The following is a 27,985-nucleotide window of genomic DNA, read 5'->3' on the forward strand; positions in this document are numbered from 1 at the left end:
ATTGCTGCACACCATGTACACCCTTTCATGGAAGCAGAATTCCCTGATGGCTGTGGCCTCTTTCAGCAGGATAATGCGCCCTGCCACAAAGCAACAGTGGTTCAGGAATGGTTTGAGGATCACAACAATGAGTTTGAGGTGTTGACTTGGCCTCCAAATTCCCAAGATCTCAATCCAATTGAGCAAATGTGGGATGTGCTGGACAAACAACTCCAATCCATGGAGGCCCCACCTCGCAACTTACAGGACTTAAAGGATCTGTTGCTAACATCTTGGTGCAGATACCACAGCACACCTTCAGGGGTCAAGTGGAGTCCATGGCTCGATGGGTCAGGGTTGTTTTGGCAGTAAAAGGGGACCAACACAATATTGGGCAGGTGGTCATGATATTAGGCTTGATTGCTGTATTTTCAGTGTAAGCAAGTCTTTGCTTGGGTTAGAGTGATGTAAAATGTAATCATTAGCAGGTGAACATGAGGCTTCATGTGGAGCTGTAAATGCACCAGTTGAGCATCGTATGGATGGGATTCAGCTGTAGTTGTGAGTACCTGAGGTTGCCTAATTATTCCCTCAGGAAAACCTCTTTTAAGTGTATTTGTAGCATCTCTAGCAGGGTAGCATAAATGCTAAGTTCTTACATCACACCTGCATATCGACACGTAAGCACACTGTAACCCCCATTAACCCCCTCTGAGGCAGGATTAACAGATTTAACCCAGCCCTGCCAGCCTCCTGAACAACAGCCATAATCTACCACATTTATAATATTACATTTTCAGCCATGAATCAGGTCAGCTCATCTAATCCCTCTCTCTCCTCCATTCCCTTCCTCTCACATCGTGCCATGCTACAAAACCAGCTGTAACCACAGGGCTGTCAGAAATATTGAAATCAAATGGAAACATTATTGAAAGGACAGACTGAATGGATTAAAGCTGCGGATTGTGATAAAATTAATCATTAATGCTTCTAATCTGCATCTTTGGCCTTTTGTTGTGTGCCAGCAGCCTTTTGTTGTAATATCACTGTATGTAAATCATCTTAGACTGAGGTGGACGGCATTTTCGAAAGGTGGGACTTTTTCCACGATTCATAGACAAAAAATGTCAGAATAAAAAAATTTGAAGAACTTTTCAAACATTATTTGGCTGATGTAAGTCAGTGATTAATGGGCATGCTGCTTTCATAAAAACCTTTATATTAAAACTGTACAAACTGTTATTAACTGTGCTTTGCATTTTATTTTGAAAGGGCTTTTTCCCGATGTGGGAGGTGGCTATTTTCTGCCGAGGCTCCAGGGGAAGCTGGGATTGTTTCTCGCCTTGACGGGCTTCCGACTTAAAGGACGGGATGTGCAGAGAGCCGGGGTCGCCACTCACTTTGTGGAGTCTAAGAAGGTCCCGTAAGAGCTTTCAATTCAACTGTTTATGAGCGATGTTGTTGCTGCAGGGACGAATGAAGGGCGGGAGGATGTTGGAGGTAGAGGATGAGGTCAGAGCTCCACTGGAAAGCCAGGTGCTGAGTCTCACTCTTGTTTAAAGGTGCCAACATTCACAGGTTGGCTCAGAGGCTGGTTGTGTTTCTCTTGCTGTTGGCACGAGTTCAGGACAGTGGGTGGCAGGTTGTTGATGACTCTAACCTTGGTTTGGGCAGAAACAAGGCTGGAAACGCATCTCACCTCAGTGGAAGTTGAGCAACAAGACAAAGTGTTATATAAGACAGGGTGAGGACCCAAAGGTAAGACTCTGAGGCAGCCAACAAAAAGTGAGTCTTTAATGAGCTGATGCAAGAAAACAGACAAATTCTGAATGAGTAAAAACAACAGAAATGTGCACGAGCATGAAGAATGAACAGCCTGACAAGAACAAGGGAAAAATACAAAACTCGGATAGTCAGATTTCCTTAGGAAGGTTACTGACTGACTGAAGGGTTCGGGTCCGACGCTCTAAATGCTAAGGAAAGGTGCTTCAGTGCTTCCTTTATTACCTCCTTCAGCAGAGGATGCACTGGAACATCCTTTATGAAAGGAAAAGAAATAATGAGGTCTCATGAGGCCCAGCAGCTCCTCTCTGGCCTCAGGTGTTTAAAGACCTTCGGTCTGAGATTTCAGATCCTTAGAAACTTACCGGAGCATCATAGAGAGCCGTCTTTACAGGTGGCTTCAATACTAGGTACAGTGATTGCACCTGCAAAGCTCACATTGGCCATGAGGAAAGTGGTGTACATGGCTCAGGGCATCGCTGGGTCTGAAGCACCTGGCCTATAAGAACTGTGCACACAGCGACATCTCAGGAAGGTCTGTTTATGCAACAGCCTGCCCTCTGCTAGGAGAGAACACACACCAGAAGACTAAGGAATAAATAACAAATACACACAGCCCGAAGCAATGCATACATCAGTGCATGTCTCCTGTGTGCAGTGCCTTTTTTTCTGTTGCAGACCAACCTTTTTCTTTGGTCTCTACATGAACAGATTCCAGACCTGGAGAAGGAGCTCATGGACCTGAAGCTTCCCTCTGCTGAAGATGTCTCCAGAGTGCTAGACTCCTACCAGAACCAGGTTAGAAGCCAAGATGTTGTTTGTACCAAGAACATGTGGCTTAGACTTTAGGTCTGTAATTTAATTGCTGAGTCTTACTCTTTGTTGCTGCTTTTTGTCCACAGAGCAGTCTGGATGCTGAGAAGCCTTTCATTTTGAAAAAGCACCTTTCTGATATAGACAGGTGGGCTTTAACTTTCTTTCTTCCTAAATGTACTTAAGAAAGGAATCTGGATTCTCTGTTTGTTTTTTTCCTGAGAATAAATGCCATGAAAAGTCTGTTAGCCTCTGTCTCACACTGTTTCTGTCTGTATCCACCCAACACCATTCATTCCCAGCAGAGATGGACATCTGAACTCTCTGAAAACTCAAAAATTTAACCTTAATCTGGAAACGTGTCCTGTCCAAAACAACTATGGACATGCAACAATACACACACACAATTAAAAACAATGTATGGGAAAAAAGTATTTGTGAAATAAAGGAAAACTACAGAAACGCCATAATCAATAAGAAATGTATTCCTGGAATACATCGGCTGCGTCTCAGACTCAGTTTTTCAGGTCTTCAAAGCACCCCGGGAGTGTTTCAGGAGCAGAGCGTACACTTTCATTCAGTGCTGGTTTTAGTTATTTATTTTCACTTTGATTTCCTTTTTCGTCCTGTCAGGCTGTTCAGCTCCAGCAGTGTGGAGGGCATCATGAAGAACCTGAAGACAGACGGCTCTGAGTTTGCTAAGAAACAAGCGGAGGTGCGTCCTTCCATCTGCAGCTCAGTGCGGGTCACCAACAATTACGCTGTTGTTCAAGTACACATGAACTCTTATAGACGGTCTCCGTGAACACCTCCCACCCTCAGATAAACCCACAAACAGAGCTGTAATGAAGCCGGGGTGTTACTTGGCTCTTCTGTACATGTTAGTAATTAGTAGCTACCTCAGTCTAAGCACTTAATGAGGTTAATCACCGTACCCTACTGGCTGGACCTAAATCACTTTAGTGGGATTTCAGAGCGAATTATCGTGGCTTCATTCACCAAAATTCCCTCAAATAGTCTAAAAAAACCCCAAATGAAGTCCCACTTCACCTGATTTACGTATGTGCAGTTGAGGAATGAATCTTATGTAATCTTATGCCCTCCCTCACTCCCCCACCACACCCCTGTTCTTGTTTCGGCTCTCCCGATCACTCAAAGTCCAGGACCTTCATGTATAACGCAGACTCAGGTTTAATCTTCAGTAAAGCAAAAAAAAAAAAAGTTATTTAAGAATCTTTATTTTCATGTGGAGATAATCGTAATTTTTCTCTTGCTTTTGTCAGGAATATTGCATATGTGTTCAAGCCTACAGTGAACTGCATGAGTTTTATAAACATTGTGATCGGAGCGATCCATTAAAGGTTTGAGGAATTAGTTTAAGGATGTTCTGTAAATGGAGTCGGGTTAGAAGGAAGTAGCCCTCGCTGTTTTTGTGTTGCTGGAAGACTGTGGACACGGGGAAGGGGGAGAGTTTTCAGAAACTGGAATGCCTTTTTTTTTTTTTTTTTTTGGCACATGATCTTCATAAAAAGTTTCCTTCTTTCTTTTGCCTGTGCCTGACTAAATCCTGCCATTATTCAGAGGTTTGTATGTGTGTGAGCTTCTTTACTAGAATCTTTTTTGTTGATTTCTCTTCTTCTAGACTCTGTCCAAAATGTCTCCCACATCCCTGAAGATCACCTTCAAGCAGCTGCAGGTGGGCGCGTCGCTGACCCTGCAGGACGTGCTGGTGATGGAGTATCGACTGAGCCAGGCCTGCATGGTAAAAACCAGCACAGTGAGGTCTGGAACCAAAATTTCAGTTCTAATGAGGTGTTTCAGCTAGTGATTTGGGATTGTGTTGTATTGCAGAGGGGATGCGATTTCTATGAAGGCGTTCGAGCCGGTAAGTCACTGCAGTAAAATACGGAAAACAAAAGCAGAACAGGACGGGTCTGACATTTAGTCAAAGATAAAATAGAAGCTGCTCTGTTTCTTTCTATTACAGGATCAATCTTCCTACTATTAAAATATAAATAATAGAGAGTTTAAAACCTGATTGTAAACTGTGCTGATCTCCCCTTTGAGGTCATCTCCTTGTGCACTTCTGGACCTGGTCCAGCCTAGCTGCTATTTATAGATCACCCCTTGGAGTCCCTTTTTTTTTTACCACTTGGATGTCCTCAGCTGGTAAACCTTCAACTTGAATTTTATTTTGAAGAAGAGGAGGAAGTTACAGAGAGACAGTTCTGGCTAACTGGCAGGTGGTGGTTTCAGTGCCAAAGCACAGTGGCATGCCCAGCAGCAGAGACCTTAGAAATGAGCCTTTTTGAAGCTCTTACTAGATGTGTAGAATGACCAAGCAAATCTAATACAAACATTTGAAACCCAAAATAAAGACTTCTACTATAAATGCATAAAGGTTCACAATACTCAGTATCCGCTGAATCCAGAGTGCCGATGTGATCAATATCTCTGGCTCCTCCCACCACAGTCCTCCGTGGTTGTCCAGCTTTTCCGGGCATGCATCACCTCTGCAGCAGAAAAACGTTCCTCCCCGACACGCCACAATTTTCATGCAACAAAACAACTTTAAAAAAATATATATACAGGTTGAATTTTTGTGGGGAAAAAGTCAGCACGATGGCATCAGCAAGCTTTGGAAGTCCACAACTCACCTGCACCTCTATAACCCACCACCTGGGAGGCCCGACAGATACTTTGAGATCCACCTGCAATAAGCCGAGAAAAACCATGAGCTGCCACTGTCGTGAGCCTCAGCTGGACTCAGGCATCGTAGGATTCCTGTTTCAGCTGCTGATCGGCTGTTTCAGGGGCAGGCTCGGGACTCCCGTCAAGTTAGTCTTTATAGAATTCCTCTATAGGTTTCTAGTCGGGATCCTTTAAGTGCTGTTTCTCTTTCTTTTAAGTCTCCATGCTGACAGACTGACTGAGGGAGCCAAATTCAGTTAATGTTGGAAGAACATAACAAGCAGAACCAATCCATCACCTTCAGGATTAGACACTGTAGACTCTTCGTGTTAAAGCTGATTTTTGGAGACCCAGCTCTCATTGCCAGCGATTATCCTCGACATTAAAATCAGGTCTCTGTGGAAGTTTAAGGTTTGTGTTGAAATAACAGATGCACACATGCAAATGGGGAGAATGGCCCATCCAGGGAGAGATTAAAACAGCAGCCATGCTGGAAGAGGTCCTTAGGTACACGAGGAGACAGCCTTAAAGGGCAGATGGGTTAGTTTTAAAGTATCTGCTGGGTCCTGGAAGGATTCTGACTCTGCAGAAGTAGATGATTGTCTTGAAAGGTTGTGGGTTAGTTATTGTTCCTCTTAGCTTTGCTAAACTTGATTTTCTCTGTTTCCAGTACTCATTGACAAAGACCAGAATCCCAAGTGGAACCCATCAACACTGGAGGAGGTGTCTGACCAGATGTTGGAGCAGTGCTTTTCCTCGCTGGGAGAGAAGGACCTGACTCTGTGAAGTCATGTTGGCCAGCAGCTGCCTCCCAGCTTCAAACAACACACCGCTAAGCCTTCTCTAAACGGTCCCTTCCTGTCCCCTACATCCTTTTATGGAGGAATGTACCACTGTGGATGGGAGTGTCCCCGTCATAGTTCATAAATCGTGTTATTACTTTAGAATTAGTTGTTCCTGTGATTCTTTATGGAAAATCAGGATTGTCTCTCTGCAACTGAGTCATGCTCACAGCCAGAAATGAAACATAACAGCAGAAAAGGTAACAGACAGTTTGCTGCATTGTTGTTCTGCAGTAGTAGTGGAGTCTTTTTACATAGTTTGTACAGCAGTAATGTTATAGCGCGGCATATCGAAGGAGCTGAACAGCAGTGTTACATTAGCACAAGGACACGGGAGGGGATGATGATCTCACCGCTGAGTGCTTCACTACATTTCCTGTGGGTGTTTGTTGATGTGACACGGAGCGGTATCATCTGTAGTTCTGCAGCGCGGTCACTGCTTCTGATACGGATCACGTATCGTCTCTGCTTCCTGTTTCCCCCCCCCTCAATGTTTAAAACGTTTAAAAACCTCAACACTGGAGAACATTGATCGTCTTGTTACAGCGCAGTGCTGGGAAATCTATGGGCACTAATGTCGATGTTACTTTGACGAGGTGCAGCCACCTAAAAGATTTAGGCTTGATCGGATTTGCTGGAAAAAGCTCAGTCCGCAGAGGCCCCAAAGATAGACTGTATATTAAAGATGGGCATACCCACTGTGACATCATGCCCTGGTTTCCTCTTTTTGAAGCCTCGAGCTGAGCCTTTTTAACTCTTTAAGACTAACGTTACGAGCTAGAGGTGGATCTGACTGCTGTGCTCTGTCCTCCTGTTTACTGTAATTTACACAGAACATCACATTTAGCCCATAAACTTTTCAGGAAAGTGTTTTCTGTAAATCAGTGTAGCAGTTAAGTTTTTTCTCACAAACATCTATTTAAAAAAGTGTTCTTTTTGCAGTTGGAAGAGTCACCCCCTGCTGGCCATTACAAAGAAGGCAGGTTTAAGGTATTTTGGCTTAACTTTTTAGCCCCAGAAGTTCAGCCCATCTTCATATACAGTCTATGACCCCCACCCTGCGACCAACTGGATCCAAAGGACCGTCCTAATGCCAGTCCATTCCTTCGTTAAGTCAGAGCTGTTTGCTCATATTATGTTGCAGCACCAACATCAGAATATCAACGCAATCCATCTGAAATTTGAAGCATTATTTCATTTCATTTTAATTTTAGTGGTTACGGGACATGAAAACTCGACTCATTGTTAAAATCTGATTAAAATCCCAAAATAAAAAGCCCCCCCTTCCCCTCTAAATTCCAATTCAGGTGTTCTTGAATGGATGAATGGATTTGGACAAATGGTTTCAGTGTCGTGGCTGATTAGTTTAAGTACTGCTTGTAGTTGTTTTAGGTGCAACAGGGATTTAAACAGGTGTTTTAACACAAATCCAAGTAATACTTTGAAGACGAACCTAGATATTAGTACTTATATCAGAGCGTGTTTGCATGATTTTTTTTCAAACAAAGATGGTTTTAGCCGTCTGAAATGTGCGATGTTGTGTTTTCCTGATGTTTGTTCAGAGGAAATCGAATCACTTCCCTCATCGTTAGGTCTCTGCAGCTGCATTATTTATGAAACAACCGGTCAGAGTCGATGCTGGAACAGAGGGCAATAAAAGAGCTGCTCACATCAAATTCTGTGTGTTTTTTGGTGGGTGTGCTCCACTATGTTGGACAGTAATTTTTTTTATGACCCAAAATGTTCTTGTGCAACTTTACAAAGTGGCTTTGTTATCAGCATGAGAGCACAAAGCTGCTGCTCCGATATAAACTCTCCAAAGTAAACACATTTATTTTACGTCAGGTGCTCTGTTCTGTTTGCTTCCCTGCCAGGAAATCCTGCTTCAGTAGCTCAGGCTGGCACCCGGGAATGATGATGCTTTCTGTCTGAATTTGCTCCGTCGAGCTGCACAGACTCAAAACAATTTATAAATCAGGCTCCAGATTATTCTTTTAATCCCAGGCTCTCTGCAGCGTGGGCCACTGTCACCTCACGCCTGTTTTAATCTTCTCTACCTGCCTCACATTCACACAGTCTGAGCCCATAAATCCTGCTTAAGAAATGAGTATTAAGGCTTTGACACATTCATCAGTGCAGTCTGAGGCTCATGGAGCAGACAGGACGACTTCCACGTACTGAGAACGCCGAGTGTTTGTCTCAGATGAACTCTGATTTATGGCTGTCGTTCGCCCTTCAAACGAAAGCCGGCCGGGACTCGTTTCTGATCGTTTGTCCTTCGCGGGTCTGAAGTCTTGGCCTGCTGATGGCTGTTCTGTTTTGCAGGAATTTTAAACAAGTACTGTGAAGTCATCATGCACCGCTAATGTGTCAAAATCCACTGCACCTACTCCATGAACAACCACAAAGACATTTCATTGATGGAAGGTGTGAATCTGATTTATTGGCATCAGTTTTACACATACTGTATGTACAGTTTGCAAATCAGAGTCTTATACCACAGAGGAAGATGCACAGAGTTACTCATTCCAAGTTATTTTTATGACTGATTATTCACAGGCTGATGTCCCGTCCCACAGAGCTACTTCCTGGAGGTGGTTTTTCTTATTTGGCAGCAGACAGGTCGTGGCCTCTGCCATCGTTCCCCGGGCTGCTTCTGTTTGGCTTTATAAAGTCAGCTCAGGTTTTTCTGCTTGCCCTCTGTTTATTCTGTGGATCGCTCAGACTGTTATAGAAAGCCAGTACATTAGATTGTGAGCTCACACTGACCTCAGATTTTCTTATTTTTAACAACTTTCAAAAGAGTGGACAAATTAAGGAGTAATTAGAAAAAAAACTAAAAAAGGAAAAGCAAAATTTTTGAAGTGAAGGACCTTCTTGCTATTTTTTTTTGTGTTTGAATTGAGGAACTGCTCCCTCTCTGCTCTGGGAGCTCCTGGTTCATCAGTCAGGTCAGGATGACTCATAAGAGTAAGAAACAGATGAAGTGTCAGATCCGGCTTATTTACAGTAAAACCTGACCTCCAATTTTTAGCATGAAAAGTAGAATTGCACCACAAAGGTGTTCCCAGTATTTCATAATTTCAGGAGGAGCTCATGCCTTATTAAACTAACCTGTCCACCCTGTGGCAGCTGGTGGCTGCTTATCTCCACTTTCTTATGGTCAGTGTAAACTTCAAACATATATATATATATATATATATATATATATATATATATATATATATATATAATATGACCTCCCTCAGAAAATAGACGGGGAGCTGCTGTTCTGTCAGATGTCACAGATGCTGCAGAAATGCATCGTACTCTAGCATAAGGAGTACAAGGACTCCTCATGAGACACCAGCAGCTCTGACAAAACAGGCTAAAAATCATGTTTTCATGTTTTGTCTTATATGCACCGTGTCTTCGAGGTGGAGAACCGCTCTGTTGTGCTGCTTCTCTGGATAAACGCTTATCTGTTGTGCGTGTGTGCACAAATTGGGCATCGTGCGTACAATCACGAGGCCATCTAGAGATTTCTGGTTGTGCCAGTGCTGATCTCAGGGTAATTAGCAGCATTAGCTACACCTGGACTCAGTGTGGTCAGCTATAAGACACACCTTTCAGGGCTTCTCCTTCTTTTGCTTTAAGATTACTGACATGCTGATAAATAAATTGTCTTAGTTGTCTCTCAAAAGGGGGGGGGGTCCATCAATGGCCATTGAAGGGCTCCAGGTTGAACCAGTGGTTGATTTAAAGATGAGTATTTTGTAATATTTGAACACTGAGCTGCAGAAGAAACCTTTTAAAAATCTGTTTTCTTTTAAAAACACAACATTGCATCAAGAATATACTTGATAATAATACTTTGCTCCAGCAATGATTTGAACTGCACCGAGGAGCACTACAGCTGTTTAGGCTCAGATAATCTGTCCTCATTGTGAAAAAAGCCCGTCTGTGGGAACGAGTGACCTTTAAAACCACGAATCACATTTCCCAAAGGAGGCATCACCTGGAAGACACAGATGTTTGGATGAAGACAGACGTTCGCACTGGATCTGAGATTTTTTTCCTCAGCTCTCTGGAAGATCCAGTTCACTGCTTTTCTTTTTTTACTGTACGACCACTAGACCCCATATCTGTGAATTTGTAAACACAGGAAAGGCAGTGAAACCTGACATCAGTGTTATGGCAGCATCTTTAAGAAACAGCCTGGAGTCGATGCACTAAATTAAAACTGTGACTCCAGCATGTGAAATTAAAGGAAAATTTACTTGCATTAACTGCTCAGACTCTGGCTATCACACCCTCTTTGTGTGTGTGTGTGTGTGTGTGTGTGTGTGTGTGTTTTTTAACGCCAGCCTTTCATTCACAGAAAGCAGTTTTCAGGAAAACAGATTGGCCTTTTCTCATGTTTATCTGAAGCAAAACATCCGATTAGCGCGACCTCTAATCTCCAGTTTGTTCGCAGCATGTTTGGAGAGAGATTAATCTGCCCACGCAGGAACATTGTGGTTAATGTGTTTGATTTTTGGAGTGTTGGGTTTCATAGCACACCATTGTGAAGCCGCCCATCATCACCGACCTCTCAGCAACAATTCAGCCCGCAAACTGAGGCTTAGACCTTTTTGCTCCTCTGCAGAACTGGCTCAGTTTAAAGCACTGAATAGCATCAGCTAGTCTTCCCGGTACACTGGGTCTACTTCCTGGCTTTTATTGGTCAGTTTTATGTGAGCACAGATGGGGAGAAGGCAAGCGGTAACCATACCCTACCATTTACTTTTATGGCTTTATTAGCAGTTGGTTCCTGCCATCGTGGTTCATCCATACAGTTATTTTATTACTACTTTATTCGAAGCTGTTGCCTCTGCAAACAGCTGCGTGGCAGTTTAGGTGTCAGCTACCAACTGTGACTTGAGTTTAGGGTAAAGCCCACTTACAGTGAGTGTACCTGTGCACAAATGGTTTCTTCTTCAGAGGTTCTGGCTTGCAGCTGCACTGATGCCCCCTTTGATGCAAAACAAACAGTGTAACACAGATTTTAGTGAGACCTCTGACCTGTCCGCACCCACCAAGTTTCCAGCGACCCATTTAAGGGTTTGGGTAGGTTCACATCCATCTATTTTTTTTTTAATATAATTTGCTTACCCAAATGGGATGGCTTATGACAGAAGAACTGCGAGGCCAAAACACAACTTATTTTAAAAGTAAAACTTCTAATTACTGAAAAAGCATTTAACATGTGGTTTGAGTCCTGGTGATCATTAAAGGGACATTTCACCCTTGAATTTACAGTATTTTCTCTGGTCTGCGATGCTCTGTTTTGGTGTGAGCTGTCCGGGTTTGCAGATATCAGCTGCAGAAATGTTATAGTGGAACTCAATAGAACTTGCTTTATGGTGCTAAAAGTGCCAAAAATACATAAAAAAAAAAAAAACTCCACAGCAATGTCTCTTTCTTGAAATCATGACTCAGGACTTGAAAGAAAAAAAAAACTGACTCCAAACTTTATTGAAGCCATTGACTGTATATAAATGATGGCTGTAGATTCCAGTTCTGAAAGGTAAAGGTTATGTGGAGGTGCCTTAAAGATCTGGTTGTTTATAAGTTAATGAAAACACAGCTGATCTGAGACCTCAGTAAATATTCAGTTCATTTGAATTCAGCTTTATTTATATAGCACCAAATAAACAGTCACCTCAGGGTGCTTTATATTGAAAGGTAACGACCCAACAATCAAAATGACCCCCTATGAACAAGCACTTGGCAACAGTGGGAAGGAAAAACTCCTTTTTAACAGGAAGAGCTGGGCTCAGGGAGGGGCAGCTGATGTCTATGGGCTCAGTTGCTAGTTTCAGGTCTTATTGAACACAACGTGTTTGTCCTCGTTTCAGTCAAAAAGGAGAATGCTCATTGGCTAACGACTTGTCAATCCCAAGAAGTTAGCCAGTGGGTGTGCAGCGTCCCTCAGTTTCACAGTTGCATCTGCCCCCGGGCTCGCAATGCCAGCTCGGGGTTTCACTATCCAATCTGACATCACAGTGTCTATGTCCAACTTTTACTTACAGTCTATTTCATGTAGAAACTAGTTTGTTCCTACCAAACTACACCCGTATCACCATGCAGCATGCTACACATCAAACCAGTCCACTGATTTCTTATTTTTCCTTCTCACTTGTACTCTGTAATGCAGTTTTTCTTTTTATCCACAAGCGAATGAACCGATATCAGTGATGATATCGGGCTGAAAAATAGCAGAAATCTGCCGATGCTCTGCAGCCAAAAACCAAATTACTCTTATTTACTCTTAAATACAGTACCAGCCGCCACTATTATGGTCTCAATCAGCAAATTGATATCCGGCAAGTAAAACCTAAAATCACATCATTATTTGGCTCTGGCGCTGTGCAGAAGGAAGTGCGCTGCGAGGCTTGTGACAGCCTGACGTTAACATTAATGACATCCGCCTTCAGCTGAGCTCCAATCTTAGAATAATGAAAAATAGTTCTTAGATGAAGCTGCTCACAACGAGGCCAGAGGTCTTTTTCTTTTTGAGTAACAGGTCATGATTTCTGGAAAGAGACGTTAGATCTGATGTTTGTTTAAATGTATTTTTATATATTTCACTATATGTAAGAAAGAGCAAACTTGGCAACTCACACGAAAACAAACAACAATGAAGTAGATGGACAAATATGACCAAGGCCAGAGGAGTTCTGGGGTGAACTCCCCTTTAAAGCTGGTTCACTGTCATTAAGGACTCGGGCGGTTTAAACCTTATTCCAAATGTCCCGGTTTTGTGCTTTTTGTCCTCTTTAGGGCAGGCAGCAGTATTTCTCAGTCATACACTGACACGATGTGGACAGAAAAACTAGGGCCTAAAACATTTTGCCAAACTGTTGCTATTTTTTTCACTCTTTTTCTGTTGATGAGCCAAATGTTTCTTGAAAGTGTGTCAATCCTCCTCGTGCCCTGATTTCTTTGCGATTCAGAGACCAGCCGGCCTCCTGCACGATCCAAGTCCTGTCAAAGTTCCCAAACTGCGACTTGTGTGCAGAGAATATATCCTGGAGGGCAGGAAGTGCATCATTTGCACACTTAGTTTCCTGGACTCATTTTGAGGGCATGTTTAGATTGAGGGCCACGGCCAAGCCTGCCTAATTGCAGAGTGGAGGATAATGCTCCTCGTGGATCTCCAGGGAGGCCATTAGGAGCCCACAGAGCCGTTTGTCTGACCAGAAGGAGTCGCACAGCTGGGTGTGTTTCTGACCTGCTGATACCAGTTTTCAAGTGAGAGCCTTCACCAAATGAAGGGATCTATAAATAAGTTCCTCCGTAAGAGGAGAGAATCTTGGCCCCAGGACAACATCAGTGGATGAGATAGACTTTCACTGGCATGGAGGAACATTGTGATTCCAGGCGTATCTGATTTCTGAGTCCAGCCATGAAGAGCCAGCACCTACTGCGAGAGAGCGGGGACGAATAAGGACGGAGAAAGATGATATCCAGCTGAAGATGGTCTGCGTCAGTGAGGCTCCAACTCTGATATCAATAATCACAGAAACAAAGGTGGAATCAGAGCACTTTGGTCACTTTGGAGGAGGGTTTTTAGTCTCAGTCCATGTAAATCCAAAAGGAGGTCAAATCTGAGTTACTGACACCTCAGTTATTCTCCTGCTCACAGCAGGTGGAGTGATTCAGCTCAGCCCAGCCTTACCTTTCCACGCCGATACACCCTCCCCTGTCATGGCACATCACATTCAATGTAGGGGATGTCGCTGTAGCGGCGGTCTACCTCCACCCACTGCTGCACGGCCCGGGCCACGATCTCCTCTGAGAGCTTCTGGGCGTACTCGAGCAGCACCGGGTTTACCTGAGGGGAGTTCTCCACCGAGCCCATCTCTGAGTGAACCAAGTAGGCTTTTTCACCCCTCGTCCCTTTGCTCTTTCCCTCCACCTTCTCTGTGGAGTTTGCATTTTGAGCTGCAGAGTCGCTCCTCTTGGATTTGACGCACCCCATACTCTGGAGGATGTAGCATTGATTCACTTTAGGGTGGGTGGTGTAGGGTGGCAGTGAGGAGCCAGAGTCTCTGGTTAGATTTCTAACAACATTTTTTTTTTTTAAACCTTTGGAGGGGAGCTGTCTTGCTGCTTCAGTCACTGTCATCCACTCTCACTCTCAGCCATGTCTCTGAGCACAACAGGTGTGGCTATCGGGGTGGTGTTACACAGCTGAGGGTGGTGATTTAGTGGGGTGACCGGCTAGGAGGCCCATTCCTGTGTAGGTCTGACGGTTCGGCTCCTTTGTTGACCAGATTGCGCGCTGTCCTCGGCTGCGGATAGAAAGCAGATAAAAGGAGGATTTTACAGTGATTTATTTTCCACCAGAGCAAAACAGCCTAAAAATAACAGATGGCAGAGAGCGAGGGGAGGATTGTGGACGATTTTCACAGCGGCTGTGACCTCGGGCTCCAGCGGCTGGCTCGAGGTCAAGGCCCTGGAGTCGGCTCACCTCTGCAGGGTCACTTTTAACCACGCTCCGCTCTTCTGCACATCCACTGTGTTACTCATCCACCCTCCTCCTCCTCCTCTACTAACTCAGAGTGTTTTATGACTCAACCCCCCTCGCCCTATTTTGTATAGCATGACACAGGCTCGTCTGTCTCTGGCTCGAGTGCCCTGATGCTGTTTTGTTGTAAGCCTGTGTCTCCCATCTGTTCCACTAAGCGAGCCTTGCAGCCTGATTTGCAGTGACAGCTCTGTTTTTTTTTTTTTTTTCTAGGACTACAGGCCTCAGTGTACAGCAAACATGTGCTTCATTCAGAAAGCTGCATGTAGTCTGCACAACACGCAGCACATGAATGATTCATGCAGAGCCGGGGAGTCTCCCTGTGAGTACAACATTTGGAGGTGCAGGCAGACATCAACACAGGAAATCCTCATCCACAGCTGATGTTATGTTAATGAGCTTAAATGGCTGTAAACAGTTGCCTTAATATGAAAAACTGAAAGCATCCGTTAGACACATGGGATTTGGATTAAACCTGCTTTGAACAGCGGTGTTGAGCCTTATCTCTGCAAACATGAACATGACTGTATTGTGGTCCAAAAAAGCTGTACATACTTATAACAGAGTGTCTCAGATTTCCCTCCATTCCACTTTAAAATAAAAATAATCCAGCGACAGAAGAAGCAACAGCCCCAAGGTCGTTCATGTAAACAGTAATCCGGACGTCATGTGGTGTCTTTGCGCTTCCCCTGCTCTCCAAACAGCATCCGAGGGATCTCAACTTGAACCTTTTCTAATGTATGTAAAGAAATAAAATGATCTCCCCAAGTTCCTGCCGCTGCTGTTTGGTGATTGATGGTGAAGCGCTCCCTGCCAGACTGCCAAATAATCTCCGAGCCTGCAGGCTTCGGGCGGCAGACTGTTTCCCCTGATGCCTTCACGTCGGTCGGTCAACGCAGACTGGAGCTCCGGGAGAGGAAATCACAGGTCTGGAGTGACTTGAGCGCAGCGACGCTTCACGGCAGCTGCGGCGGAGCTCCGGATGAGAGAGAGCCCAGGCGCTGCGCTCCCACACGGGACACGCCTGCCATCTGCCGGCCACAGGTAACAAAATCTTTAGAGGTGCATTTACGCCATTACTGGAGTCACCATATCCTAAAAAAATTCATGTGGGACATGTCCTAATGACAAATAGATTTATATTTGAATGTGATGGTCCCAACTTTATTGTTAAGTAAACACCGTCCTCAAAAAATTTAACACTTTTTAATCAGAGTTCAGCATCAGGTCAGTTAAACTGGGATATTGATCTGGTCAGGTAACTATCCGAGGGGGGTTGTTAATCAGTTTCAGCTGCTTTGGTGTTAATTAAATTAACAACAGCTGCACTAGAGGGGCAACAATGAGACAACCCCCAAACAAGAATGGTTTTACAGGTGGAGGACACTCACATTTTTTCCCTCCTCATCTTTTCTGACTGCTTTTTCATTCGTTTTGCATTTGGCTAGAGTCAGTGTCACTACTAGTAGCATGAGGTGATACCTGGACCCTACAGAGGTTGCACAGGTAGTCCAACTCCTCCATGGCACATCAATATGTGCCATTGCCAGAAGCTTTGCTGTGTCTCTCAGCACAGTCTGAAGAGCATGGAGGAGATTCCAGGAGACAGCCAGTTACTCTAGGAGAGCTGGACAGGGCTGTAGAAGGTCCTTAATCCATCAGCAGGACCAGTATCTGCAACTTTGTGCAAGGAGGAACAGGATGAGCACTGCAGAGCTACAAAATGACCTCCAGCAGCTGCTGGTGTGAATGTCTCTGATGACACAATCAGGGTGGGCTGATGGCCCAGTGGCCTCTAGTGAGCCCTGCGCTCTGGCGCTGTGGAGCCCCATTTGCCACAGAATATAAGAATTGGCAGGTCCACCACTGGTGGCCTGTGCTTTGAGATGAGAGCAGGTTCACCCTGAGCACATGTGACAGACATGAAAGGGTCTGGAGAAGCCGTGGAGAACATTATGCTGCCTGTAACGTTGTTCATTATGACCGGTTTGATGGTGGGTCAGTGATGGTCTGGGGAGGCATATCCATGGAGGGACACTCAGACCTCTACAGACTAGGTAACAACACCCCGACTGCCATTAGGTATCCTTGGACCTACTGTCAGACCCTACGCTGGTGCAGTGGGTCCTGGATTCATCCTGGTGCGCAATAATGCCTGGCTTCACGTGACAAGAATATGCAGGTAGTTCCTGCAGGATGAAGGAAGTGATACCACTGACTGGCCCCCACGCTCACCTGACCTAAATCCACTGACAAGCCCCTCCAAAGAGTCTTCAGAATATACAATAACCAACCACTTTATTAGATATGTCTCACTAGTGCTGGGTTGGACTCCCTTATTGAATCTTATTACCAGCAACCTGTTAAGTCTGTGGAAACATTCCTCACAGATTTTGGTCCATATTGGCCGGACAGCATCACACAGTTGCTGCAGATTTGTTGGCTGCATCCATGATGAGAATCTCCTGTTTCACCACATCCCGAAGGTGCTCTGTCGGTTTGAGATCTGGTGACTGTGGAGGCCATTTGAGTTCATTGTCATGTTCAAAAAAACAGTTTGAGATGATTTGAGCTTTGTGAAATGGTGCATTATCCTGCAGCCATCAGAAGACGGGTACACTGTGGTCATAAAGGGGTGGAGATGGTCAGCAACAATACTCAGGTAGGCTGTGGCTGTTTAAAGGATGATCAGCTGGTACTAAGAGGAAAAACCGTGCCAAGAACCCACAGCATTACATCACCACCAGTCGGAACCACTGATACATGGCATGGCCATGCTTTCATGTTCTTTATACCAAATTCTGACCCTACATTTAAATGTCTCAAAAATTGAGACTGTATTTTTCCAGTCTTCTATTTTTCCAATTTTGATGAGCTTGTGTGAACTGTAGCCTCAGTTTCCTATTCTAAATTGACAAAGTGGCGCCCAGTGTGCTCTTCTGCATCCTGTGGTTGTAACAAGTGGTTATTTCAGTCACTGTTGCCTTCCTATCAGCTCGAAGCACTCTGACCTCTGACACCAACAAGGCATTCACCCAGAGATCTGCTGCTCACTGGATATTTTCTCTTTTTCAGACCATTAAACCAGTAAACCCCAGAGATGGCTGTGTGGAAAGTCACTTAAATCACCTTTCTTTCCCATTCTGAGGCTCAGTTTGAGCTTCAGTTCATCTTGACTATGTTTACAAGCCTAAATGTTGCTGCCTTTGATTGGCTGATTTAGATATTTCAGCTTGATGTGCAGTTGAATGAGTGTACCTTCTAAAATGCCTGAAATCTTTCCACAAAATCATGCTCATCCAACTTCAGGGCTGGTATCTATCTTATGCTGTAATCAGAAAGTCTATTTTATAGAAGAATATTTAATGTATATTTAATGTATAAATGCTCTAACATTTTTTTCTTCCTGTGCTTGTCCCCTTTCTTTTGTCTTTCATATTATTTTATTCCCCATCTTCTTCATCCTCCTCTTTCTCATTATAACCTCCACCAAGGTGCTTTTATTTTTGGTAGTATGTGCTTGTGATTCTGTCAGCTCGAAAAGTTTTGAATGAATTCTGATAAAACTTTGTAGGGGTGCAGAATGGGGTCATTGTTGATCCCAAAATGTGTTCTATCTTTAAAGAAAGTATTAAGATTAGCATATAAAGAAAGAGAAGGAATCCGCATAAATAAAAAATAATTATACTCAAACTGATGTCAAGCATATTAAAAGGATAATTACCTAAAGCACCGCCTGTAGATATTTAAGCTTTGTCTATCACAAAGAGTGCATCAAAATTAAACACGTGTTTTAAAATAACCTCGACAGATGATGTTTCTGATGTTGGCGTAAGTAAGTGGCCACACGATGGCGCTCTGTTATCAAGTTGATCAACCAAGTTTCACCGTTTTTTTATTTTCTACAGTTTTAATTTATTCTGGATTCATTTAAATCTTCTTTTGGGAAATAATATATTTCCAGTTTTTTGTTTTTTTTTTCATGTGAGAGGATGAATTCGTTTTTCGCAGAAAGCCTGACCTCAACAAAGACGACACGTTTACTTGCCGCTCGGTAACAGTACAGCTGCTGTTTTTCTTCAGGAGGCACATTTATTCAGAAATGTTAAATTTAATCCAAAATCACCTGCTTCCAAAAAACGCTGCCGTCTCTCGACGACGCAGAGAGGACGCAAGCAAAGATATCTGACTGTCGGCTGTTCTTCAGAGAAAAGACGCATTGCAAAGTTTAAGAAAATCAAATGAGTGGAACTTTTTTCTTTACTCGAGGCTCGCATTAGATCGTTTGCTTTTTGGTGATATAAAATCTTACTGTGCGCCGCCGTCCAGCACATGCCCACAGCCTCCGTCCCTGTATGGGTTGACTGCGAAAAAAAAAGTTTTCATGTCAGTCGGTTAAAATTCATTGTTGTCTGTCCAGCCAATCATAGTTTTTGACGACACAAAAGAGGCTAAAGTTGGAGTATAAAAAGGTGCGCGCTAATAAAGTATGATGCCTATCAGTGTGGGACATTAATCCAACCCCATTTCAGCCGCGCATCAGCTCCAGCACACTGCAAAGGATCTTTTCACTTATTTTGAAACCAGACTTCACGCCTTAGAGACGATGCATCTGTCTCAGATTGTGCTGTATCTTAGCTTGCTGATTGCTTTGGGTCCAGTAGTTCTGAGTGACCAAGAGGCGCACCAGCAGCCCTCCGCCAGCACCCCAGTAGACACGGAGCAGTGCGCTACCTGCGAGGTCCGGCAGCAGATTAAAACCATGCGATTAAACGCGATAAAGTCTCAGATTCTGAGCAAGCTGCGAATGAAGGAAGCTCCAAACATCAGCAGAGAGGTTGTGAAGCAGCTCCTGCCCAAAGCGCCACCGCTGCAGCAGCTCCTGGACCAGTACGACGTGCTGGGAGATGACAACAGGGATGTGATCGCGGAGGACGACGATGAGCACGCAACAACGGAGACAATCATGATGATGGCAACTGAACGTAAGTCAGAAATTTCTTTACTTCTTGGCGCGCTCAAACGCGTCTCCAAAATAACTTTTTACGCACGTGGTAGAGCGCGCAGGAGACGCCATAAAGAGGTTTTATCTTGAGACCAAGCGATCTGATTTTTGTACGAGGTTTTGATAATAAAATGTAAGATTGTAAGATTTCAAGCACTACATAAGACGCTGTACTTTGGCAAGGAATGCGCCGGGTGATAACGCACACGTTTTACTCAACCATGCATATGCGCCACTTTATTTCTCGGTGATCATGGAGATAATTTTCTTTTCCCGTGTTTCCGCAGCTGACTCCGCCGTCCAGGCGGACGGACAGCCAAGGTGCTGCTTTTTCTCCATTACTCAGAAGTTTCAATCCAATCGCGTAGTTCGAGCTCAGCTCTGGGTGTATCTGCGTCCGTCGGAGGAAGCGACAACGGTGTTCCTGCAAATCTCCCGGCTTACACCGGTCACAGACGGGAGCAGACACATACGAATCCGCTCCTTGAAGATCGATGTGAATGCCGGGGTCAGCTCTTGGCAAAGCATAGACGTCAAACAAGTGTTGACTGTGTGGCTGCGGCAGCCGGAGACCAACTGGGGCATCGAGATCAACGCTTTCGATTCGAGGGGACATGACTTAGCCGTGACCTCCGCAGAGCCCGGAGAGGAGGGACTGGTGAGCTCAACTTTTATTTGCAATTTAACAGAGAGCTGGTGGTTAAGTTTTTACTTTAAAGTGTTGAACTTGCTCTTTAATTCAGCTGAGTGGAGTTTGGGCGTACATGTGCAGAGCTGCACTCATAGACTGTTCTGTAAGAAACAATTTCTAAAGCGTCTGTGTTCAGAAAACAGTTCACGCTTCTCTGTTGGACCGTACGGAGGGTGAGACTTTAACTTCCAGTGTGCAGAGAGGCTTTGCAGGCTCAGCAGGTGGTTAAACATTCCTGGAAGAAGGAATCAGGATATAAAAGACTTTTGAAAGCTGTTAATCAACACAGACTCCATGTAGGCGCACACCTGCATTTGGACAAACGCCCGGTCCACAATAACCTCAAATCTTATTGCTTCATTACATAAAAGTTCACCTGCTCCACATTCCTTTAAGTATTCAGTGTGGCTGTGCAAATCAGAGTAATTGCCTGCGCGCACACACACACACACACACACACACACACACACACACACACACACACACAGCTACTATCAATGACAAACACACATCACACAGCTCTAATAATGGCACTAGGCGCTGGGGCAATTAGAATAACTAGACAGCTGTGGGTAACCAACCATCAGATCATTTAATTTCTGCAGAACTCAAAGTTTCATAATATTATCGTGCCATGTTTGAAAACTGACTGCCGCAGGGCAGCGGATTAAAAGATGAAAAGCCGAACGCTGTCACCCGCCTCCTGCAAACCTGTTATTTTCAAAGGGTTCACGCACGCTCTGTCGTTTCAGCAACCGTTCATGGAGGTGAAGATCTCAGAGGGCCCCAGGCGTGCCCGGAGAGACTCGGGCCTGGACTGCGATGAGAACTCTCCAGAGTCCCGGTGCTGCCGCTACCCACTCACTGTGGACTTCGAGGACTTTGGCTGGGACTGGATTATTGCACCAAAACGCTACAAGGCCAACTATTGCTCTGGGGAGTGTGAGTACATGCACTTACAGAAGTACCCACACACCCACCTGGTGAACAAAGCCAACCCCAGAGGGACCGCAGGTCCCTGCTGTACCCCAACCAAGATGTCACCAATCAACATGCTCTACTTTAACCGCAAAGAGCAAATCATCTACGGCAAGATCCCCTCCATGGTGGTGGACCGTTGTGGATGCTCTTGAGTTGGAATGGAGAGAGAGAGAGAGGGGAGGACGGTGAGGCCGAGGCGCCGTCCGGCCCCCGTCTTTCAGACTGTTTGACACCACCAATCCACCAGTTCCAGTGCTTTCCTGCAGAACACGGTGCAATAGAACCAGAGTAGAGGCCACAAACAGCCCGATCTTCCTGCAGGGCAACGCTTTCATAGTTCTCACTTTTCTTTCCTCCAGTGAAATCTTAGCCATAGAGGCTTGAAGCCAGGTGGCTGCAAGAATGCAAACACAGACACACACACACACACACACACACACACACACACACACACACACACACACACACACACACACACACACACACACACACACACACACACAAAAAACACATGCTGGACTTTGAAGTGAATGTAGCCAGAAATGATCACAGTTATCCAAAACCGTCTTGTTTTTCTTCTTTTTAAAAAAAGTGTTCTGTGCTCTGTCCATTTATACCAACATGCCGTCCGTTTATACTCCATCTACTCCAATCCACTCGTAGCCAACATACAAGCTATTACACTTATTGCTCTGTGTTTGTGATAATCATTTTTTTGAGTTTTGTTTTCAGAGTGAAACCAGGAATCCTCAAGGACTTTTTGAAAGGGCTTGGAAAAACGCAGCTGGAGACTCTTTAGGGTGATATTTCAAACTGGTAGAACACGTTTTAGTACAGGTGTCCCTAAGAGCTGATGAAAAGTTAAACCGCAGACTGACTAATTTGGAGATTCGTCTCTCTTGTGTTGCTCAGAGTTTCAGTTTTAATGGTTTTGTTTTGTTTTTCTTCCATAACCATGTGGTGGCAAATCCCTCTTCAGATCCTACGGACACAAACACGTTCCACCAGTCTGAAGTACCACTTTAGGTCTTGACAGGTCTTCATGTACTCTGCCATACATACATGCAACAATACACCCAACAGAGAGATTGTTCTCCCTCAGTCGCAATTGTCAGTATCCAACCAAACAGCCCGACCTGCCCGATACACTTGAATTATTCTGATTGTAAAATTCACATGACTGGACAGAAGGACTTGAACTGAAGGCACGATGAACGCAGCCTCCAAATGAAAATGTGTTTAAGACAGAAAACGATATGAATGTCGAAATCATGCTTAGACTGTCTTACAAACAACACAGTTTGCACTATGGCACACCAATAGAAAGAGTTGGTTGCTACAAAAAAAAAAAAAAGTTGTAAAAACTGATTTTGATATGTTTGCTAATTTGTATTGTATACATATGCCATTTGTTTCCAGTAGGAGTTGCCTTTCTGAACCACTGTTGGTAAAATGTATAAAACCGCAATCTAGCAAGATAAATGTTGTAATGCAGCAACTCTATATACTTGTTTTAACAAATAAAGTTTCTAGCTTGTTTGATGAGTTCTGTTTCTTTGAGTAGCTCACAGCCCGATGAAGCACGCTCATTTTAAACCAATCGGAACATAAACCGCAGTTTTAGTGCAGTTTTTCCTCAAGTATAAACCCCGGAACTGATTTGTCATTAGAGCTGCTTCAGAGAAATCTTCGAGGTCGCTCTCGCAACCCACATCCAAACTTGACGTTTCACTGTTACAACACAACAACCTGAATCTCGATATTGCAGCCCCCCCCCACCCACCCCTTCCTGTCACACTTCAGCAGCTGAGAATCTTTATGTCTTCAGCACATGGTGTAAGCTGATACAGCCGGTGTGTGACTGCATGTGCAAAAAACAAATTCCAGCACACGCTCTCCCTCCATCTACCTGATTACACCTGCACAATCCCGTCACCCTGAGCCTGTTTTTTTGTTTTGATTTTTGTGTGTGGCTCAGCGCAGTTTTCCTGACTCTGCTTTTTTTTCCCATGAAGGGATATTGAAAGTATTGGAGTCTAATGAGAGGATGTGAACTCTGGTGCGCTCTGACAGCATGACCTATTCCACTGACAGCCTCATTGAAGCCTGACTTCCGCCCAGTAGAGGGCGAATTGAGCGCCACCCGTGAGAGCCACTTCCTTTCCTGCTGAGAGCTGGAAAACTGCCACGAAGATCGGCCACGGCGCAGAGCCGAGCCTGGGCAGAGTGGATCCACAGAACCTCTCTTCTCCCTAAGGGGAAAGATTACAGATTCTCCACTTTTGTTCCAGTGGAAAGATCTGTACATAAAAAAAAAGAAGATTCAATTATGTATTGCTAATTTATCCTAACCTAACCTACAGCAGTGCTATTTCCATCTGACACATGGACGCAAACATTTTATGAGTCCCCAAATGTTCTTATTTCCAATGTTAGACAGGTACCACAATTTATAATGTAATTCTTCTAAATTTATAATGTAATCTTAGTATTCAAAATTCTTGCAGGTGCACACAATAGAGCACATTATACTGTAATAATTTTTAAGTCATGACTACCTTTGGAGTGCTTTAAATGAAAAGAGATGCAAATTATACAGTGAGTTTAAATCAGGAGCACTTTGAGGGTATTTTAGAGGAACAATGTTTCCCTTTGCACTGTATTATAATGGGTGTGGGCTGCATATTCTTGAGTATCCTTTCCTTTCCTGCCCTTCTAACATTGCACAGATTTTTGATCTCAAGAATGATATTTTCCTGGTTAAATAACGGTTAAACACAATAAATAAAAACTGTGATCATCTGCATCATTCTTAGGGATGAAGGCCGTTGTTTTCAAATAGTGTGGTGATGCATGCTGGTGTGCTGTGAGCTAAATTCAGCCGTGTCTTGTGCTAGCCATAAACCATTACTGTCATATCCAAGTGCACAAAAAGTAATTAATGTATTCAAAACTCACTATATCAGTAGTTTTTGGGCATTAATTTAATTACAGTAATTGGTAGTGAAATAATGAACAACTGTAGAAAAAAGAGCAGTCCTTAGAAACGGTTGCAGAAACTACCAGGCCCATGGCTGTTGCTCATCCTGGGCCTGAATTCGGCATCTGCTGGGATAAGTTGGCTAATGCTGACATGGAGCCATGCAAACTAAAGACCTAGAAATCCAGCATTGCTTCTGAAAGAAACCTGGGCTGCTTCCAAAGGGATGAGTACAGGTGTGTGGCTCGGGCATTAAATATTTGAAAACACCTGTCATAGAGTATCCTAACCTCCCCATCGTACAATGAAGTACTATGTAGTATTATGGGTGTTGGATATATTATAATGTATCCTAACGTCTCCTTTATACATTATACAAGTAAGCACAGGATGTATTATAGAGCACCTTAAACTCCCCTCCTAACATTATAAGCACAAGTTGGGATCTTTTAACACTAGTTTTTCAAGTTGTTTTGTCCATTATTATTATTAACTTTAACTGTATAACAAAAACCTAAAATTAAAGAAAGAAATATTAAGTATCTGTTTTGTATTCAATTTAATCACCAGAAGTTGAGAAATAAAACTATGATGAGCTATACAATTTTGCCTCTGGGTAAAATATAATCTTTATTATTATTATTATTATTATTATTATTATTATAAATGCAAATTACTTTTTTTTTCAGTTTTGCAGTTGTAAAACTGCTGAGGTTATCGGTTTGGGAACATAAAATGTAGCATTTAAAAGAATCTACTATAAACCTTTAAACATCCTGCAGCCACATGAGCTGCCCTGGCTCAGTAATGACTGCCTATCCTTTTCATTCATGAGCTGCTCGTTTCGGGCAGACTGCAGCTGCTGTTCCACAGCGGACGCTGCCGTGTGTTGTTTGTGAACAGGAGCTGGGAAACATTTCCACTGAGCATCGTTACATCTGTCAGGAGTCGGACCCCTGAGGACTGGATCTGCCAGCGACATTCCACCTCTGACAGGTGAGGAAGTGAGAGTGAGAGAACGGGAAGAAGGATGTTCAGGGGCGGAGGAGTATTCCAAGGCAGCTGGAGACCCCGTTATTGGACAGGATTCCCGTTGTGTAAAGTTAATAGAAATTGAATGGATTAAACATGTATTCCTTGTTAAGTAGACATTTATGAATAGCCATTAATAAAAAGCTGCTTAATACTGTAATTATGTGAAATAGTAATTATGTGAAAATGGATACTGAAGGGATGCACCCCAACAGCAAAGGCTTGATTTACGCATGCTTCATATTTTCCAACAGTTTTTAATTTTGTTTTAAATCCCATTTAGTCCAGTTTAGTTTACAGAGTGCATCCACTGCTTTCAGTTCAGTTTTTCATTCTTTAAAAAGTTTCAGTTTGGTTTTTATTAGATTTTATGTTTTAGTTTTTTTCATTTAATTATGATATGGTCATATTTGTCATATTGATTTGAAGTTCACAACATTACAATAATACAATAAAACTAAAACATGGGTAGACTCAATAAACAAACTCACCAAAACCTCCTCAGGATGGTTGTGTTGACAAATTTGACCAAACTAACAAAGATGCCAACTAAAAACATTTCTCATGCATTTTAGTTCAGCTTATTTATTTCTGAAGACATTTACAGCACCTCTATGATACTGCCTCATGCTTATATTTATCATGTTAACCCTCTACTTTTTTTCCTATTTGACACAAATGTCCAGCTTAAGCTACTGGGCATGATATCTGGTCATGAACCACAGTAGCTATTCAACACACTGAAATGTTCATATTACCCCATTGGGTTTTGCTTTTATATTTATATTTTGTGTATAATAATCAGTTTTTCTTGACTGGAAAGCACTTTGGCTCAGTTCCTGTTGTTTGTAATCAGCTTGTCTTCACTTTAAACTGCTGCTGTTGTTCATGTTGTAGTGGCTAAAGTGCTACGATGTGGTACTTGAGCATGAGTAGCAATATGGCACAGAAAAGATCCAGAAGATGTTTCCTCCCGTTTTTATTAAAATCAAAGTATAGTAAATTTTTGTGTGCTTTCAGGGGCTCACTGTTTTGATTTGGTGCAGGACAAAATAAATGTGATCCTTCTTGTTATCATGTGGTGAACTTGTGGAAAGAATAGCCTCACTTTTTTCCAATTTGAACCAGTCTAATGGGACATAGGACAGCAGCATAGAGCTTGCAGCATTTGCTCACCAACATTAAGCACACACTACAGCTCAGGACGATAGCAAGTTATACAAGTCATACCTTTACGGTCATGAATATTGGTACCAAATTCTGAGAGTTCACAGTGGCAGTAGGGGAAAACCAAGGGATTACTAAAGTCATTAGGATGTGCCATCTGGGGACCATCCTACAGACATTTAAACCAATCCACCATGCAGAAAGTTAAGAGATTATCAATATAATCAGGATTTTATCTTCTATAGCAAGTCTGCAGCACATTTGATGGCTACAGATCCAATAGTTGTTGAGATATTTCAGTCTGGATCAAATGGGTGAGCCATTCGACTGACCAACAGCTGGTAGCAAATTAAAAAAAAAGAAAAAGAAAAGGCCTAAAAAACAAACATAGTTGTAATAAAAAGAGGCATAAAAGTTTTAAAAGAAAGAATTCCAAAGAGCTGCAATGCACGTACCTCGCCAAAGTTATTAGAATTTATCTGTAGAAAAACATAGACGTCTGTGCCAAATTCAATTGCAATCAATCCAGTAGGAGGAGAGATATTTCATTTGGAGCCATAAATGTCCTCCTTACGGCCAGGGGACCAACAGAGTAATAATGATTCATCCTTTGGACAGCATTTATGCCTTATACTATTTATACTGTACATTCACACTATTTATAACTTTCTGAAATGACTGTATGTTTTTTAATGTCTGTTAAGTGACATATTTTTGTAAGCAGGCAACAAAGGGACCCAGCTGTATTTCAGGAAAGTCTAAAAGGTCTCTAGAAAAGTTGCGAAGCATCACTTATCAAAAAAAACAATGAATCAATTCTGTATAGATTGAGACAAGTTGAACTTCAATCCAAAGGCTGCAATAAAGTAATAAGACAAGAATAGAAGGTTTGTCTTAACTATAAAGTCATTTGAGTGTATCTATATTATTTGTATTATCAACTAACTGTTTAACACAATTGATGGATGGTTTACAATTGTCACAATTCTCAGAGTGCAACATTGCTTGTCCTCCTACACCTCCTTCACCCCCCCCCCCCATCCCCCCACATCTGGACAAATTAAAACGAAGCCCTGGGGCTCGCCAGGTGGATGCCAAAACATCTGGAGGCTTCAACAGATGTGCAAACCACACCATCTGGAGAAGTGTTTCAGCAGTCAGATTGCTCAGTGGTAAAGGTCTTCCTGGAAGGCTCAAGAATGGCAAGAGTCCACAAGGTTTGGAGAAAACCATTGAATAATATTCTAAACAATGTTTACAGCAATGATGCATTTTCCTGTTGGAGGAAAAAGAAATCTGACACCTAGTTCAAGCTGTTGTGTGGACCTCTAAAGAGACTGTCTGAAGACCCTGATAGGCTATATGTGTGGGAGCATGGCAAGAATTAAGTTTTTCAAGAATTAAATATTGGTTATTGTCAATATATGAATAGTTAGTAACACAGCTCAAAAAATAAGTCCTTAATAGA

At 43.2% G+C, this 27,985-nt stretch overlaps 2 protein-coding genes across 2 annotated transcripts in view; both read left to right on the plus strand.

Annotated features, from left to right (window-relative positions):
* The window catches only part of hibch (3-hydroxyisobutyryl-CoA hydrolase), a 35,461-nt gene extending 27,671 nt beyond the window's left edge, over nt 1-7,790 (plus strand). Inside the window, exons 8-14 of the mRNA XM_030758779.1 lie at nt 1,252-1,397; nt 2,473-2,559; nt 2,664-2,722; nt 3,208-3,289; nt 4,217-4,336; nt 4,426-4,459; nt 5,936-7,790. Coding sequence (XP_030614639.1) covers nt 1,252-1,397; nt 2,473-2,559; nt 2,664-2,722; nt 3,208-3,289; nt 4,217-4,336; nt 4,426-4,459; nt 5,936-6,051 — 644 coding nt within the window. The 3' untranslated portion in view covers nt 6,052-7,790. The remainder of the gene's footprint in view (nt 1-1,251; nt 1,398-2,472; nt 2,560-2,663; nt 2,723-3,207; nt 3,290-4,216; nt 4,337-4,425; nt 4,460-5,935) is intronic.
* Nucleotides 7,791-19,001: 11,211 nt separating this feature from the next.
* On the plus strand, nt 19,002-22,798 carry mstnb (myostatin b). Its single transcript, XM_030758530.1, has 3 exons — nt 19,002-19,646; nt 19,954-20,324; nt 21,110-22,798. The coding sequence occupies exons 1-3, from the start codon at nt 19,268-19,270 to the stop codon at nt 21,488-21,490; spliced, it is 1,131 nt and encodes a 376-aa protein (XP_030614390.1). The 5' UTR covers nt 19,002-19,267; the 3' UTR covers nt 21,491-22,798.
* Nucleotides 22,799-27,985: the final 5,187 nt, after the last annotated feature.

Source organism: Archocentrus centrarchus, chromosome 21, assembly GCF_007364275.1.
Source record: "Archocentrus centrarchus isolate MPI-CPG fArcCen1 chromosome 21, fArcCen1, whole genome shotgun sequence".
Classification (NCBI taxonomy): domain Eukaryota; kingdom Metazoa; phylum Chordata; class Actinopteri; order Cichliformes; family Cichlidae; genus Archocentrus; species Archocentrus centrarchus.